General features: G+C 42.8%; 1 protein-coding gene across 3 annotated transcripts in view; it reads left to right on the forward strand.

The window, feature by feature from the left end:
• SUFU (SUFU negative regulator of hedgehog signaling) overlaps positions 1–17,922 on the forward strand; it is an 83,337-nt gene that overhangs the window by 52,839 nt on the left and 12,576 nt on the right. For all 3 annotated transcript variants that reach the window (XM_031505269.3, XM_021536340.4, XM_085582751.1), the window contains exons 8-10: positions 1,436–1,547; positions 12,176–12,310; positions 13,739–13,877. In XM_031505269.3, the coding sequence (XP_031361129.2) occupies positions 1,436–1,547; positions 12,176–12,310; positions 13,739–13,877 (386 nt within the window). The remainder of the gene's footprint in view (positions 1–1,435; positions 1,548–12,175; positions 12,311–13,738; positions 13,878–17,922) is intronic.

A 17,922-nucleotide genomic window follows, 5' to 3' on the forward strand; every position in this document is an offset into this window, starting at 1 on the left:
GGGCAGTGCACTGAGTCATGCTGCATCCTCGAGTTCATAACAAACTCCACAGTCATTGGGAGGCTTGGTGTGTCTCGGGGCAGCAAAAGGGATTTTGGTCTCCTTGAAGAAGGCAGGAGAGAGGAAAAGAGTTCTTGGCACTATTTTGTCTAAACGTTTCTTTCAGTTTTTAGGCAAATTGTAATCTGAATCTGCAAAGTTAAACTGAGCACCTGCTGAAACCAGGACTGTAAACACCTGCAAGGTGAAGCAATTTCATTTTCCCAGGCTGAGTTTCCTTATTAACATTATCCCTTCTTGGGAAGTAAGTTGGACTGATGCTGCACATTGCTGCAGCTGAACTCAAGGAATTTGTGCAAATACAGAACTCTATAAAGAAGGATTAAAAAACTGTGGAGTTTCTCTTTGCAGTGAGATGCCTTCTCAAGGTAGAGATGTCAGCCATTACACAGGTTTGAAATTATGCATATTACTTTTCAAATGGTTGAAACAGCATTAAATTTGAGGGCTTGAGATTTCCTGGAATTAACAACGGTTTCCACAGGAATGGCATCTGTTCTTGAATCCATGGTAAAAATTAGTTAAATGCATACAGCATTTTTTCTGGCTTCTGTGCAAATATTTTTAACTGCACTGGATCTAAAAAAGCTGTTTTGCCTCACCCTTGAAATTAAAAGCCCAGGAGAGGTATACATGATGAAATTTGTGTATCCTTCAAAAGATTTTAAAATAATTTGAGAGGGTTTTTTTCTACCTAATTCTCATATTTCTCAAAAACAGATGAGGAACCTTCTAAGAAAGGCAGGAAAGCTTCCTATTGAAAGTATTTGGCCAGTAGACATTTCAGAAAAAGGCGGAAGTAAAAAGACTACATCTGAACTGCATAATTTGCAGCTTATTTTCAGATGTGAGCTTGAGGCTAAAGGTTGGCCTGCATAAAAATCCCTCCCTTTGTGAATCTTGTTGTAAATTAATCAACAGATTTCCAAAGGCAATTGCAAAAAACTTGGAAACCTTCATACATTAATTTGGGAAAGGAACAAATTCCTGTTATGCCTAATGGGAAAAATTATTTCTAGTACAAAAGTTTGGAAGTGTCAAGAGGTTCTATGAGAGTTACAGAATCCAAAAAACACCTCATTTATGAACAATTATAAAACTACTCAGAATTTCTTCATAAGGAGGACTCAGTACCAAAGATCTCAGCTCTCCTTGACTGACATAACAATGAAGCCCAAACAAGGGAATTCAAACTGACATTATAAAGTGAAATAACTCTTAAGGAAGTTCAGGAAGTGCAGTTAAGTGTTACCTCATAACATTTCTACCCTTCTTTCTGAAGGGGAAGAGTTTAGCTGAGACACACCTGATAGCTTCTTGTGTCTGTGTTGTTTCTGAGGATTCTAAATCATGTTTAAAAATATTCTCTTTGCAGATACAGAGCAAATCAGGGAGACTTTGCGGAGAGGGCTTGAAATTAACAGCAAACCTGTCCTACCTCCAATCAATGCACAAAGACAGAATGGGTTGAACCTCGACCGAGCACCGTGAGTTTCACCCTACACATTCACATGGTGGCAGAGGGACGCTAAATAGCTCAGCATGGAAAACAAAAGTTAAAGTTGGGTGGGAAAAGACTTGGCAAGGGGAGAGGAAAACTGGCAGTGAACACTTGCAAAGTGCAAAGATAGGGGGAGTTATTCAGGTTGGATAAATGGGCTAGTAGTCAGGAGGGCAGCTTTTTAGAGGGGTTTTGGACAAATTGTGCTAATGCAGAGTGGCTCTGACTGTTCTGTAGAACCTGCTGTTCATGGTTTTCAGTGTTTGAATTCAGACTGGAGTGATCCCTATAAAAAGTACTATGCTGAAAAGTGCTATGGTATCAGTAAAGATACATGGCATAGGTGACAGCTGATATTTTTTCCAGAGTATTTTGTTTTCAAGCTCATAATTGCAAACCTTTTGATTAAAATGTTGACTTTTTTCTTTTTTTAATTGACTTTGATCTTGCCTTTTTAAAACAGGTGGGTTCTGTCAGTAATTACATGCCAATAACACCTGGGTCTCTAATAGCAGTAGTCTAACAGATGATTTAAGTGGGACTAGGGTGCCCCATTGATCTCTTTTATAACATTTGACTTAAGTGAATCTATAGGAAATTACCTGTGGTTTCAAGCCGTCTATAGTATCTGCACATCTGTCTTTCTGGCTTCTCCCCTTCCCCTCTTAGACTTCAGGTGCTAGTTCAGTGCCTTCCCATCAATTTTAATGTTTTCATCTAAATTATACAGAAAGACATGCATCTTTGCTGCAGTATTTCTTCTTGGTATTTCCTTTGGTTTCTTAGTCTCTGATGAACATCTCTGCCTTCCACTTTCAAGAGTAAAGAGCATCATGAAATCAGCACTTCCCTGTAGTGCCAGGCAGGGACAGCACCGTGGTCCATTTCAATTCTCATTTAATTCTTGATTCAAACATTTCATGACAAAAATATTTCTTGTTGTTGTCCTTGTTCCATTTCGTGGGTGACTTCCGATTTGCCAAATAAATGAATGTTTGTGAGTTGCCTAATCTTTTGGGGGAAGTATTATGTGTCAATTGCTGATTCTTTTAGCTAATATGTAATATGAGATATAGGTACTTACATTTAAAAAAATCTCAAGTGACTATTATTGCTTTAGGAATAATCTTACTTTTGCCATATAGTAATTATACGGAGTCAAATTCTGATCTGACTCAGGTTTTGAGTAGTATTTCTCTGCCTGCAGGTTGGTCACATTGGACCATTGGTTGGTCCCACTGGCCCCACTAAAAAAAATAAAAAATTATACCATGCAATTTGCACAAATCACACCCAGCCTTGGAGAGCTCAAAAGTACTGGGCAGGATTTCTCACAGATGCTGGGCTCCTGCATGCATCTGCTTGCCCAGTGTAAGCTCTGAGTCCTCAGTGGTTGAGGGTGACCACAAACATTTTGGGTGCACATCAGGTCAAGGAGGCAGCTGATGGGTAAACCTTAATGCTGGGAGGCAGTTGTTGCTTAGATAAGAGAGCTTTACGTTATTCAGGGTGAGATAAACAGAGATACATTTGAGACAGAGTGGTGAAAGGTTAGCAGGGCTCTAAGATGAGGCACACAAATATTTACCTGGGTTTTTAACTGTTCTGAGACAGAAGAAGGCAGGTCAAATTCAGGGCCTTACATCTGTGATAGTGCTCTTTGTTGCAAATCTCTCTTACCTACAGCAGCTGCACACTCACCCTGCCTGAAGCCTGAGGGGTAGGAATAGCTGGTTCCCAATGTTTTCTCCTAGGAGGTCAATACATTTCTCTGAGGTCTGTGGTTACCACTGGGGAAACTGATAAGTCATCTGTTTTTCCATAAGCACTTCAGTTAAGGAAAGACAGCTATCAGCTCTGTTACTGTGGTGATACTATTGGAGGGATCGGGAAATCTCCGCTTAAAACAGCAGTGTGTCCTAATACTTTCTTCCTCCATCTTACTAGCTGCTTTGAGAGGAGTTTGGGAAAGGTCTTTTTCTCCTTGTGCAGTTGCTTCTCCTCTCCATGTAGCAGATGCAATGGGACTTGTTCAATGCATTGACCATACCAAAAGGGGTGGTTTGTGCTGGAAAGCAGTGTTTGCTTACAACCTCTGACTAACTAGTACTTAAATCAGACCTGATGATTACTCTTACTGTGGCTAAAACTGATCAGTCAACACATTTTCCAGAACAGCGTGGTATAGATGAAGCAGAAGAGGAAGATCTTGTTATGTCTCCGCCTTCCTTAATACACTGTCTCAGCATGTCTCATGCATTTGAGCAAAATTGCTCAATGTGCAGTAAGTACAAGAGCATGATAAGGAGACTCTCATCTCCAGCTGCTGCACAGGAATGTAACTGAGGAGCTCAGCTTTTGCATGCAGTAATGTATCTACATCCATGTTCCCTCCAGGTACCTGCAGGGGTAAAGGCTGAGACACAAAAGGCACAAACCCAGTGCAAATATAACTCTTTCACAGGACTTCTGAGCACCTGAGATGAAGGACATTTCTGTACATAGATCTAGTCCTTCTGGTGCAATCCTTGTTTGCATTGCTTGGGCCTGGTAGGACTGGGACTCAGGTCTGTCCTTCGCTGTAAATCTTGTGTAATCAAAGGCAAGTAATTTAGCTATTGAGCTTCAGTTCTGAATCTATAAAATGGGACTAATAACAATGTCATCTTCTTGAGGCACTGCAAGGATAAATATGTTAATGATTACGAGGTGCTGGCTAATGGGAAGCAGGCTTGTGTGTAATCATATCCTGCACTGTACACACCAGATCATAAAATATCAAACCTGTGGTTCTTTGCAAGAGTCCTGTGAATAACTAGTGTATTAGAAGTTCTTTAGGAACTTGACAGAAACACTCTCTTGGGGCATGGCAAATTGTTTAAAATCTGCTTTCCATAGGGAGCACTGCAGAACTCCAGGCTGTCAAATTTGGACCCAACTGACAGTAGGATGTAAAGTCTGACACAGACTCTAAGGGCTTTATGCAGAAGAGGAATGTGCTGTTTATTTATCATGGATTTGTAACCACCAACTGCTTTCCTAGTAGCTTTCTTCCCTTTCTTTTATCCTAACCCTACCACCCACACACAATAATCTATCAAGGTTTAAAGCAGACAACCTGTTCTGCATTCAGCATCACAAATAGTATCAGAAACACTCAAGCTTTTGAATATTTATTTGTATAAAATGTAGAGGATCCAGATTCTGTATAGATTTCCCAGTCTTTGTATAGTTACAGTTTTCAGTGCTTATGCAAAAACGTCATATTATTTGGTTGCAGATAGGGCTTGATTCAGTGTTTTGGCTCCAGCAAAGCATATACTGACATGTTAAGCATGCATATTACCAGTTGTTCACTGTCCCAGAGTCCTAAAAAAATGTTCCTTTGAGAAAAAGCTGGTTTCTGTCAAAACCCTGCTGGGCAGCTGTAGTACTTTGATTCATTAGTGTTATTACCGTAGACTGTGTAGCCCTTTTTCTCCTAAGGATATGAATAAAAGCACACTTAAAGCTTAAAACTGCATTGGACATCTGTTTCTCAAAATGACTGTTGGCTCAGTTCATAAGCAGCCATTAAATCAGTTTGTACGTATTAACAAAAGAACACGTGAATTAATCTTTGGAAACATGACTAATCATTTTGAACATAGGTAACTGAATACTCTCAATTACTACTTGGAAAAATAAGACGTGCATGAATACCAGTGTACATTTCAGTGGTGCATTATTTGTTTCTTAGGTCCCATCAGCTTAGTTGGTGCTGCTGAGACACACAGAAAGGGAAGGCTCCCAGTCTTCTGAATTGTGCAGATTGACTCTTGTTGGATACAGAGAACTGTTACCCGTAGGGGATGTTTAAATGTCAGACTAAACACTGCTACTGTCAAGCCCTCAGTGGGCTGGAAGCTCCAGATGTCAAAGTTCAGTGACACTTGCGGAGGCTTGCTTCGATCACTATTTAATTTCTTGATGCAATAATTTCTGGGGCCGAGTCTTTGGTTGTCTCTGGTAATTAGCTCTGTGCTCTCCTGTGCAGTAGATAAGTAGTATCTCCATGTTGCAGATTAGGACAGCAGAGTTAATTTGCCACAGTTGCAGTGAGAGCCAACATTGGGATAGGGGAATTCTTGACCTTTTCTACCCCTCAAGGGTCCCCTTGATCATGCAGCATTGCTGAAATTGATGTTTTTCTGCCTCTTGGCTGACTCAGACTGTTCTACTGTGAGTTGAGACATGGAGTAAAAACCTAGTGCTAGCACACTGCATTACTGCACGTGTTGAAGCTAAAATTATCTGTGATTGTTGCATTTCATTGTGCCAGAATTCAGGTGTGCCCACACACACCCCAGTGTCTGATCATTAAGTTTGAGTGATAGAAAAGGGTCTCCCGAGTCTGTATTACTTTGATAAGGCTTTTCTATCATGTCTGTGCTGTTTTTAACTCTTCTCCCTTCTCAAGAAGGATCAAGTTGTGTGGTTCACATGCCTGACTCTCATATTTCTGTCTGGGATTTCCCAGGTAATTGTGCTGGTCCCTTATGTATGATGTCCCATTTGTCCAGGGACCCACAAGACCTCAAATCCCATCTGCATTCAATTTCTAGGCAGAAAGACAGTTTGAGTCTAGGGAAACCTGAACATATGGTAGCCCTGTGGCCATGTGCTAATTCCATCCAGCCCTGAACAGTTTCCAGCTGTGCAGGGAAATGAAGGCAGGTTCCTGGCAGAGTAGGGAACAACCCTCCGGCAGGTGGGGCTGGCAGGACTGTCCTGGCAGTGACCTGCTGGAGCTCTGCACTCTTGAGCAGCTCAGGTGGTTGCCCTCCCCTCGTGGGAAGAGGGAGGAGTTGTGTCATTCCAGAATTCCTCCTGGGATAACCCCAGACTATCACATAGTGTGCCTGGTTTGGAGCACATGAGTATCAGTGGCACTGCTTTCAGGGCTGGAGTCCACTGCTCCTGGAGTGCCTACTTGGTAAATAGGGCACACGGATATCGCCTGTCAGGGAGCAGCACTGGCCTAATGCACATGAACAAGCTCCATCTGAGCAGCATTTCTGAGGAAGCTCCGATGGTAATACCAAAATGTAGGATCTGCTTGGAGGCGAGTCTGCACTTTGCTTCTCCCAGTTGCACTGGGTTTTCATTCTGCTTTACTTGGGCAGAGAGGAGCTGTTGTCTTTGTAGCTGGTTTCCTGTCTTCAGTTCTTGAAGGCAAACTTTACATAAAGAGGAGCATTTCAGCATTCTCTGAAGCTGTCTGGTTCTGGCTAGGCTTTCTGATTCTGCAACCACTAAGCAGTAAGTTTCCAATCCAGTCCTGCTTATTTAGGCATGCTCTCTCATCGAGTAGCTATTCAGTGGTGTCCTGGTTGAGTCAGGAATGCTGAATGGAGGGAGGCAATATACTTTAGGGAGTGTCTCAGTGTGAGGCTGAGTGCTAGGTGACAAGATTGCAAACTAGAAAAGTAAATGTCCAGAAAACCAGTGTCAGTAAAAGTGCAAAGCAGTCACCATGCTAATAATTTGCACTCCTGCATAGCTTTCCCCATCTAAGAATCCAAAAGTGCTTTGCAAACATTGACTTAATCCTTGCAACGTCCCTATGTAGAAAAATGTCTTGATTTACAGACAGGGAACCTGAAGCATAAAAGAGTTGTTTGACTTTGCTCACGAGTCTGCAGGGTGCCAGTGGCACAGCCTAAATCTCTCAATTCCTCAACTGCAGGTCCTGGAACAGTCTGGCCCCTACAAGCTCTGACAGTGGTTATTATGCAGCTTTCCAAAGGGATATGTGAGTGGCAAGAAGATTGTTGCTACTGGCATTGTCCTAGCAGCCCTTCCCTGCCAGGAAATGCACACAGAACATCGTCACCATCCTGTTTAACCAGGCTGAGGAGCACCCAAGTCTGAGCACTCGAAGTAGGCTTGTCTCAGTGTGACCACAGCAGGAGCTGTGTAACCATGTCCTCCCCAGTCCTGCACTTGCCTCTGTGCATGCCTGATGGGTGCTGTAACTCTTTGTGCCAAGGTGCTTAGGGCTCTTTCCCACAGCTGCTGGTTTGTCCTTCAGGGGAAACTGTGGGAAAGAGACTGAAAGATTGTTGGCACTTAAGTGATCTTTGACCATATCTTCATGAGGGAGTGAGGAAGTTTGAAACAGCCACGGTTGGAAAGGGAAGAAGGGGGAGTGGAAGGAGGGGGCAGGCGGGAGGGGAAGAAAGGAAAAGTGGCCCGACCTTTCTCTCTCAGCTGTGCAAGCCTGCACTGATGGTTTGCATTTGCTAACTCACAGTACTGAATTTTATATGGAGGGACAAGGAGCAATGACAGAAACCAACTTCAGTGAGGCAGTGGGCACCCACTCCTGGAAAGAGCTCCTGCCATGGCCAGCTTCCAACAGCATGTCCTTTGTGATTTCAATACCTGGCAGGGTAGCTTGGAAATGCAGCAAAATTATGCTTCATATCAGCAACAGAGCTTAGAGGGGAACTGAGACATCCTTCCTTGACAGATCCATGAGATCAAGCACTCTGATCATAAAGCAAAGTGCAAATGCAAGAATAAATAAACCTTTCTTAATCCAATCAACCTGGTTATTCTTGAATCCCATAAAATAACTGCCAGTGGTTGCTTGAGAAGGAGTTGCTATAAACATGACTTATAAGGAGGGAACATCCAAACTTTGTGCAACCCAGTGATTGCATTGGCTATTTTCCAGGATCCCCACGGGCTGCTGCTAATTGGCATCAAATTAAGCAGGTTACAGCCACCCTCATCTTTAATACAAAGAGAGGGCCCCCGGGAGGCTACAGGTTCCAGCGTGCGGCCTTCTCACATCAAGGAGGAGCACAGCACGCTTGGGGTTGAGTCTCCTCAGGCCCTTTCCCCTTGTTGACAGATCTGAGGAAGCTGCAGGCCACACTGGACACCTTTACAATGGCTTCACCACCCTTTTTCTTAGAAAAAGAGAAAAAAAATCAAATATGGATTTGGTTAAGTTCTTGTTAATCAGCATTCATGAGACTTAACAAAAAAACAACAAACATAATTTCCTCCCTCTCTCCTCCACCCAGAAGCAGACTACTGGTAAAACTGAAGCTGGAAAAAATAGTTGAAAGTCAGCTAAAGTCACCTTGGTAACTGCAGCAATACACTTGCCCAGAACAGGAGACATCAAACCCAACTACAAACAGCTTTAAAGAAACAAAAAGAATGTAATCATCTAAAGAATTAATCTGACAACTGCCCACGTTTACACCTCCCACAAGCTCCCAATCAGAGGGAAATGCGCTTTAATCTCCTCCAACTCCCCTCCAGTTTCACAAAACACTAGATGTGCAGTCTTTAAACTGGGGCATTTCCGGCATGCTGCTTCCATTTAAGTCTGCTGCCTTTCCTAATGCAGCAGCCCTGGCTTTTGCAGAGTTGTTTTTTCTGGACACTGAGAACCATGAATTTTTTTGTGGGGGTTGGACAAAGTATTAAATCTGGCACAGACAAAGTTTGCAACATTTTTTGTGATAGTCAGCTAGATCTTAGTCATAACAAGTAAAACTCCACTGACTCTTGCTGCTGATTTATTTGGTGATGGGGTGGAGGAAGCAAAGACTTACGGGTAACTGACAGTCGTAAAACCAGGGATGTTAGTGTTAGAAAGCAAACTTTTTCTACATTTTTTTTCTGAGTCTGAAAACTAAAAGCTGTGGATAGCAATGTGTGTTAGGATATGAGCTTTTTATTAATAACGACCTAGAGGTCCTTTTGACCCTTTATCTGGGTGCTCACCCTCTGGAAGGGTCAGCACAAGGATTTCCTATGCCAAAGAGAGAATTTTAATGGGTCTTTCTTAGTCTCCGTGTCATGTGACATTTTTCTGTGTCTGAAAGTGATGGCACTGTGACCTCCTGATGTGTTATGTGCATTCCACTATATTCAGTTCTTGTTTAGAAAGGTCTGCCTTAGACAGAAGGTTATTTTATTTCTGCTATTGGAGTTTCACCCTTAATTTTAAATACCTGAAATTGTGTGAGCTCTTCTGAAGGGAAATAAGAGACAGAGAGTATGAGTATTTTGGAAAGGATTAATCCTTTCATGTCATTCACAGTATTAACTACCATTTTGCTTCACCTTTTTGACAGAAGGGCTGGTTACTTATTAATGTGAAGTCATAATTATTGACAGCCGTAAAGTCATGACAGTTCCATTTGATAGTTATACATTAGTCAACATCTTCTCTTGAGCATGTAATGACAAACAGCATTTGCTGGTTTTAATAAGACTCAGAAAGCTTTGCCCCTTGCCTCCAGAATTATTGTCGTCATTCCTATTATTGCATTAACAACCAGAGGCTGTTTCCCCTCCGGACTGCAGCCCTCATTGTGCTCGCAGCTGTACTGGCTAGCATGGTGGAAACCTAAAAACCAACCTTCAGCTCGGAGGGATTGGTAGTCCAGGGCTGTGGGGAGCTGTCCTGCAGCTCTCTGTCCTGTTGAAACACAAACCTCCCACCATGGATTGCCTGTGAGGCTGTTCTGGGATGTCGCCATGCCTGGCATGCTTAGGCAGTCTGGGTGAGCTGGGCACAGTCGCTTGTCTGTAGCACTAACATTGCTGTAAAACTCCTGATCCACTCCACAGTGTCTAAACTCTGGAACTCCATTTAGGAGTGCAAGTTTATAGTTTGCTTGAAAATCATGCGTTGCTAATGGCTGACCCTTTTGGTAGGGGGCTGATAAATGAATGATTGGAAGCTGTAGACCACAGGCTGACTTTCCCACAGCTCACTGTGTATATAAGATCTGATAAGGAAGTTGAGACAAAGCTTAGCTTAAGGTCAACTGATCATTAATCAACTGTAACTGCACTTCTCAGGTAATCAGCCTGAAGAATGCTGGCCTGCTCCACTCTTTGAAGACCCCACCTAGAAAGAGCTATAAAATGTTTGCTGAAGTAGATTAAATACAACTTTAAGTGCCACACATATACTACAAAGCATGTTGTGTCTTTGCTTCAGGGTTAACCCACTAAACTGACACTCTGCTGACTCTCAGTCCCTCAGCCCACCCTGTGCATAAGCTGTATTCTGGTGTACCAAGTCCTTGCTGCATACATTACCACTTTTGTGTGTTGCTAAAGAAGAAGATGGGGCATGTTTTAATAGTTTTTATCTTGCAGAGAGTTGAGCTGTTCTGGTGTCTTTTTTCTGAATGTCTCTGAGCTGGCCATGCAGTGTATTTGAAGGTTGGACCATGAGATATCAGAGTTTAGCTGTTTCAGAGTGGGCAGCTCAGCAGCATGGGTGAAGGGACTAGGTGGGGAGGCTGTTTCCCCCTCAGGTGGGACTAGGTGACCCAGCAGAAGCAACAAGCTGATCTGCACTGGAATTCCCACTGAACTGCACTACTATGTGTGTGGCTGGTGAGAGTAATTTTGGGACAATTCTCAAAGGTAAAATCAAGTAAAGGTATCATCTAGGTCAGCTCATGAGGTTGAAGCTGATTCTTTACAATCATTTCCAGATGTACACTAAAGACAGTTCAGCTTGGATGGAGAAGGGATCCAGGCTTGTTTTAACAGTGTTAAATGGAGCCACAGCTTGATAGCCTTGTTTGGCTTTTGGTCCTTGTGGCACAATGGAGATACATTGCAATGTGGAACCTCGGTGCCCTCCTGCTTTCCCTGTCCCTCTCCTCTGGTGATTCTGTCCTGTAAAAATTATCTTCATAAAGTCTTACCTCTATTAAATTCTTGTGGAATGCCAGGTGACAAAAATATAGATGACTTATCAGACACTTCTCATCAGTCCATGTCATCCTTTAAAGTCATAACCAATCCTGTCCTTTATTCCAGACTGTCAAGTATGGGATTATGCTGATGCTCTTCGAACATATAAAGTGTTTATGGTCAAGTATTTTGAGGTAGAACGTTTTATTATCTAGAGGATTTGGTCTGGCATGAAACAACATAATCATGAAACAACATAACTGTGTTGTAGCTTCAGAATATGCTGGTCTTGCAGAAATGAAGGAATAAGAAAGTAAAGTTACCATTGTCCTAAAGCAGCCTGACTTACAAGGGAGAAGAATCTGTGAATCTCTTACTTGTCACACAGAGAGTGTCTTTTGGCTGTTGCACTTGATGCTGATGGAAACAGGAGATTCTCAAAGCCTTTTGGTTGAACTGTGCAAAAAAAGGCACAAAGCACTGGGAAAGTCTTTTCCTGCAGGCCTCTGCCTGAAAAATCCTGAAGATAAAACAAAAGTAGGAGAAAGGACACACCTGGTAATTCTTCCAAACCATTTCATAGTGTTTAGAGTTTTGGAGACTTTTTTGCTGCAGTTCTTTCCAGAATTGTGTTTGGTTTTTTTTTTTAATTCTGGGAAGGGATAGACCATGTATATGCATTGATTCAGATCCTAGGTGTCAAATCAAGGTGAAGAGCTGCATGCTGGGACTGATAGTCTGAGTGAGGCTGTATCTCTGCAGGAGTGGTGAAAACTCAGATGTGTCTTTGTCTTCATAACAGTTTTTCCCTGTATCCTTCCATATTTGCAATCAAAATAGCACACAGTACTGGAATCCTGAATATGTGCATTTTGTCTGTTCTCTCAGAAGCCGTAAGGACAGTTTGGAAAGCGAGAGCTCAGCAGCCATCATTCCTCATGAGCTGATCCGCACAAGACAGCTGGAGAGTGTGCACCTGAAATTTAACCAGGAGTCCGGAGCGCTCATCCCCCTCTGTCTAAGGTGAGTGAAGCCATCCTCCTCCCAGCCTGTGCTAACATGCTGCTTTTGCCTTGTGGCATTGTTTCACCATACAGACATGCATGCAATAGGTCTGTAAAGGCCGGAGCTTAGATATTTTGCCAGAACACATTAGAAACAGATGATTCTTTGCATGATTCTGTGCTCATCATGTTAAGATTGTTTCTCATTCTTTTTATGTCCTCCAGTGTCTTTTGAGTGCTGAAGCAGGACAGGGTTAGTATAGGAGTTTTTTTATTAGTTTAATCTAGCAACCCTGTGATAAAGAAGGGATGTCTTAACATACTCTGTCAAAGAAATCCCTTAAGTTATTCATTCTGACTTACGGACTCAGATAAGTGTTACGCAAAACCTGTTTGCAATCAGTTTATGCATACAAGTGTGGGTTTTAGACAAATTGTGTCACATGACTGAAGGAGCAACACATTGTGTGCATACTCTACACATTTTCTTTTGAAGGTTCAGTCTGTGCGTATCACTGCCTTCTAGTTTTCCGTAATTTCAGCCAGCATTATTTTTAAAAATCCCTGCGCAAATGTTCTAGTATCTTAAGATAAAGATGAACTGTCATGTCAGGACAAATGATTGTAGGTGATTGAGTTACTTTAGCTTAATGAGTTGCATGTTGGTAGTATCAGAGTTATCAGCAGCAGGTGCACACTTGCCTGGGCCTGTTGAGAAACCAATGGGAAAGTTAATGCAAACATATTTTATTTTACATCACAAATGAGTGAACAGTCTGTCCTGATCAGTTAGCTCATCTGACCAGCAGTAACTCACCAAGCAACTGTGACTCTGGTAGGCACTAAATATATTACCTGGAGCTTTCTCTCTTGCATGTTAGAAGCCAGGCATGGGTATCACAGATGCTCTGAACCGAAATACCAGAGCCATGATTTTCCCTTGCACTGAATGAAAAAAGGGAAGTAATACTGTATATGGTTGTGTATGTGTGTTTTCTAGGCATTGGCCTAATAATACAGGTGACATTTGTCAAACACCAGGACAATTGATTACTAGGTATTGTCACAGAAATGAGCCTTCTTAGAAATGCATCTTCACATTCCCACACTATGTGGAGTCTCTTCTGTAGTTTCCATCTGTCCCCTCCTTTACATACATCAGCACCTCATCATGGGGATAGGCATGAAGTGGGATTTAGATGTATTCTAGCTCTGTAGCAAGGTCCTGAGATTAAGGAGGAAGATGAGGGGTAGCTCCCTGACTCAGAAGGAGGCTTATCACCTGCTCTTTTAAGCAAATCATTCTTATATTCCTGAAAAATAAATATTTGCTGCCTTCAAAATAATTTCCCATGCTGATGGCAGAAACAGTAGTGATGTATCTCCATTGTTGTGTTGAATGCTGCACATGCCCTCTCAACTCATGCACATGTGTTTCTTTCCCCAGGGGAAGGCTCTTACATGGACGGCACTTTACATATAAAAGTATTACAGGAGATACAGCAATCACATTTGTATCAACAGGAGTAGAAGGAGCCTTTGCCACAGAGGAGCACCCCTATGCAGCCCACGGACCTTGGTTACAAGTGAGAAAGCCTGTCTCCTGTTTTCCTCTTTCCTCCTTTACTGCGACCTAAAAATTATCTTGGGCTTATATTGTTTAAAAGTGTAACAAACCTGTGCTTCTGCTGCACCATCTCTCGTAGCTCTTGCACAATATTTTCAGTAATTATGGCCTAAAAAAATAATGGTGAAATGTTGCTATTTATATTAGTGGAACTCAAAAAGATAATTGACTGGAAAATTCAGATATCATCTGTGAATACAGTAGTATCCATTTCCTGAAGTTGGTGAACACTTTACAGGCTGTATTTATTCTTGATTTTTTCCAGAAAGGAATTTGGGGAGGCAGAGTGGAATGACCTAAACAAGAATGGAGCCAGGTCAGAAGAGCTAGAAAGCTGTGGGACTGTGATCCTGCAGGACCAAGATCTCGGTTTGACATCATCCCTAATGAGAGAGCAGCACAGAGAGCAATGCCTTTCAGTTTTAGCTCTTTTCTATTGATTCTTTGATAAAAGCTTGTAGTTGCTTGAAGCACCCACACATTTTTGCACCCACATGTTCTTGGTGTCACAGATTTTCCCTGGAAAATCCCCATCTGCTTGGAGTTGAGGGTCAGCCCTAGAGCAGTGATGCACTAATGATCTGACAGTGTAGCACTGTTCTGTCCTTGAATTTCTTTATGGTTATAAGCATATTGTGAAAAAAAAAAAAATCTTGAGGGAATGTGTTAATGCAGAAAAGCCCATTTCTGAGGGACTATGTGTGCAGTACATCTCTGCTTTCACTGTGGCATTCCTGCTTCCCCTTCTGTTTTAAAGACAGGGGGTAGTTTCAGCATTGCAGTGTTACAGTTAGCTTTCCAATTACTTGTTTTCAAGGCATTCTGTAGGCTGCATTTCTACGTCTGGAGGACATCATACCTTGGAATCTGTGTGACTTGTAAAGGAACTAATCTCAGCCAGAACCATCTCGTGTAGGGATTTTCAAAGAGCCTTCTTTGATTGTTCTGACTGGAAAGTGCAATGTTCCTATAATGATTAACAGCAAAGAGTCAGGTTTAAGGGTGGGTCATTTGCTGTTGGTTCCTGTGCTTGCCAACACACGATACACAGGATCTTGTGACTGTATTAACTCCAAACATGATTGTGTGTTTGCATTTACATCACATCTTGAAATATATTGATGTGTAGAGTAGTCAGGTAACCTCTAAACAGAGAAGAATGGCAATCATTATGTCACCATACAGACATGTTAACTCTTATGAACCTGGCTATTTTCATGTCTCTTATTTCGGTGCTGAAAAATGTGCAAGATTTTTGGAGAAGATGGCATGGAAAGTTGAAGAATTGCTGGCTCAGGTGGTGGGGAGAAGCAAGTTCCCTCGCTTGTTTTCTACACAAGGCCAATGTATTGGATCTTCTTGTCTGACACAGCCAGCCCTGCTGTTGGCCCCTGCCCTGTCCTGTCTTGTGTACAAAGGAGGACAAGCTGAAGGGGGGAGGAAGGGAGGCTAAAAGCAGCCTGGGACAACAGGAGTAGCACCCAGTTGTGAGATGTGGGAGTGTCTGAGACTCTTGGCTTAGTATGCAAGGGAAGACTTGATCCGTGCTCAACCATTCCTTGTGGTGTTGGGAGCAAGGGAGGGGGAGGTTCATATGGCTTTGCTTCAGAAGTAAAAGAAGTTGTGGTGCATAAAATTTCCAAGGAGGCGAGCTGTGTTTGGTTTAGTCCATTGCAGCCTGGGCTGGCTGAGTTGGCAAGCCCTGCTAAGCTTTCACAGCAAGGCCCAGAGAGGATTTGCCTCCTCCCTTGCTTGGGACCCCAGGCACAGCAAAGAACTCCAAGGAGAATTGGTGGCTGAAAGCACATTACTGCAATGCAGGGGCATGTTGCAAAGACTGATTACTGTGGAGAAGAGGAAACATGGCAGGCTTTTCCTCCTGTGGACTTTTTCTCTCTCTTAGGGTAGAAATAAGAGCCTTAAAAATCCCAGCTTCAACTCTGCAGCAGCCAGAGACTGACTTCTCTTGAGTGTAAGTTTTGGTGCAGTGAGAGCCCAAACCTGCAGACTAAACACAGTACCTCCTGTTTACATCTTGTGGGCTGGAGTGGAGCGTCTCCAAGGTGGGACAGGCTTGAGGGCTGCTGTCTATCAGCTGCTGCTGCCCGGGCTGAGCAATGAGCTGAGAGTCACTGGGCTCTGGTGGAGGGTTAGCAGATGACAGGAGTTTGGCATGTGCCAGCACCATTCTGACCAGACAGGTGTCCATATCACCACCACAGCTGGTACTCAGTGGGAACCGTTTTAGCAGTCTCAGCAGAAAAAGTAAGGAGTCATTAGACCAGAGAGATTGTACGCCCCATTTCTGTCAACAGTCTTTCCAGGTCACGTTTTAGGCATGTTAGTAGGGGGGAAGCCTGTCCTGCTGCTGCCCGTGCTCTGGGGATGATTAGATTATTTCATTCTCCAGAGCTGTCAAATTGGCACCTTTCCCAAGTACTTGGATTTTTTTTTTTCATTTAAGTAACATTTAATTAGTTCTAAGAAGCTAAATTCTATTAAAGGTCTAAGCATGTTAGGCTGGTTTATTTCTGAACTCCTTCCACTATGTCATGTATTGTTGAATAGGGAAATTGCTTTTACTCAGAAATGTACAAACATATTCAATAAGTCCTCCTTGTTAACACTAGAGTCCTGTTTATATGCTAGTTACTGTGGCAAAGTCTCTGATGTGTAACACTTGAATTAACATTACACATGATCAAAGGCTTCCGCGGTTCTTTCTTCCACTCCCCCTTCCTTCAGTGGTGTGACTGCAGAGCCCCCACATTGCCTCCTAAGTACCTCTTCTCTGCTTTCCAAGGGGTAGATATTCCAGATGCACAGGGTAAGGCTGTGCAGGAGGTGTCTGGCCCACACTGGAGGGTTAAGGATGCTGATCATGCAGACAGACTCTAACATAAACTGCCCCACAGTGACATTCTTATTTGTGGTGGAGCGTCCTTGGTCCAACATCTGAGCTGTGCCAAGTGTGCAATTCATCAGAGATTGACCTTGTTTGTCTCTAAAACATTCCCAAAGCAAGGTGAGGTTGTGCGTGTGTTCTCTCTCCCTCCCTTACTTTTGTTCCGACAAATGATAGAGACGCTCTGTTGAAATGTGTTACTGATCAAGCCCGTCCCAATAAAGTTGCCTGAGCCTTTAATACATATTAATATTATCCTGGGGTAGTTTGTGTCAAAGCCTGTCAGCATGCATCATCCTTTGGGAATTACCATCATTAAGTCTCCAGTGATGGGAGTCAGGACATGCTTCTGCAAAGCTCCTCTGCTTTTATGTGGAGCTCTCTGCCCGTCTAGCACAAAGCAGGCTGTTCTCCCTTCCTGCCTTGCTCACCTGGGCTGCTTACTCTCCCCAGAGGGGAGAAGGAGGTTTGTTTAACTCTACCTTTAGATAATTTCTGCTCCTGCAGCTTTAGGCAGTCATTGTTCTAGGCAAGAAGATGACATTCAAGCCTTTGATCATGTGCAACATACATATTACGCATCAGATGCTACTGCAGACTCTGACATACAAGCCACTACAGTGCAGTAAAACAAACCTATAGTTAAAGAGTCCTCGTTAACTGTAAAATCTAGCACACAGAATGTAAGAAATATCTCTGCACTTTAGCCTTGCCCCTGTTACACATGTATATTTCAATGCAATATCTAATTGAAGAATCATACATATTTTTAACAGTGTGTGCTTGCCTCATTCACTGCACAGAGATGTAGTGTGTTTGGGGGATGAATCAGGAGCATGGAGTAGACTCTTTCCTATAGAATTTTCACTTTATTTGTTAAAATTGGAAAGTGTGTAATGAATGAGGCAGGTAATTGCAGAAAAATCACAGTAGTCTTACAGTGAAGCCTGTTAAATGTTGCCCTGGTGAACTGGGTCCTGTTCCTGCCTCTATTACTCTTACTCCAGAGTCTTAAGATAAAATGTTCTCATCTGGCAAGTGACTTAGTCTTCCTCATTTTCTGGATGCCCAGCTCAAGACCTGAAGACTGATCTGTGTT

This window comes from Lonchura striata, chromosome 6 (genome assembly GCF_050655825.1).
Source record: "Lonchura striata isolate lonStrDom1 chromosome 6, ASM5065582v1, whole genome shotgun sequence".
Lineage (NCBI taxonomy): Eukaryota > Metazoa > Chordata > Aves > Passeriformes > Estrildidae > Lonchura > Lonchura striata.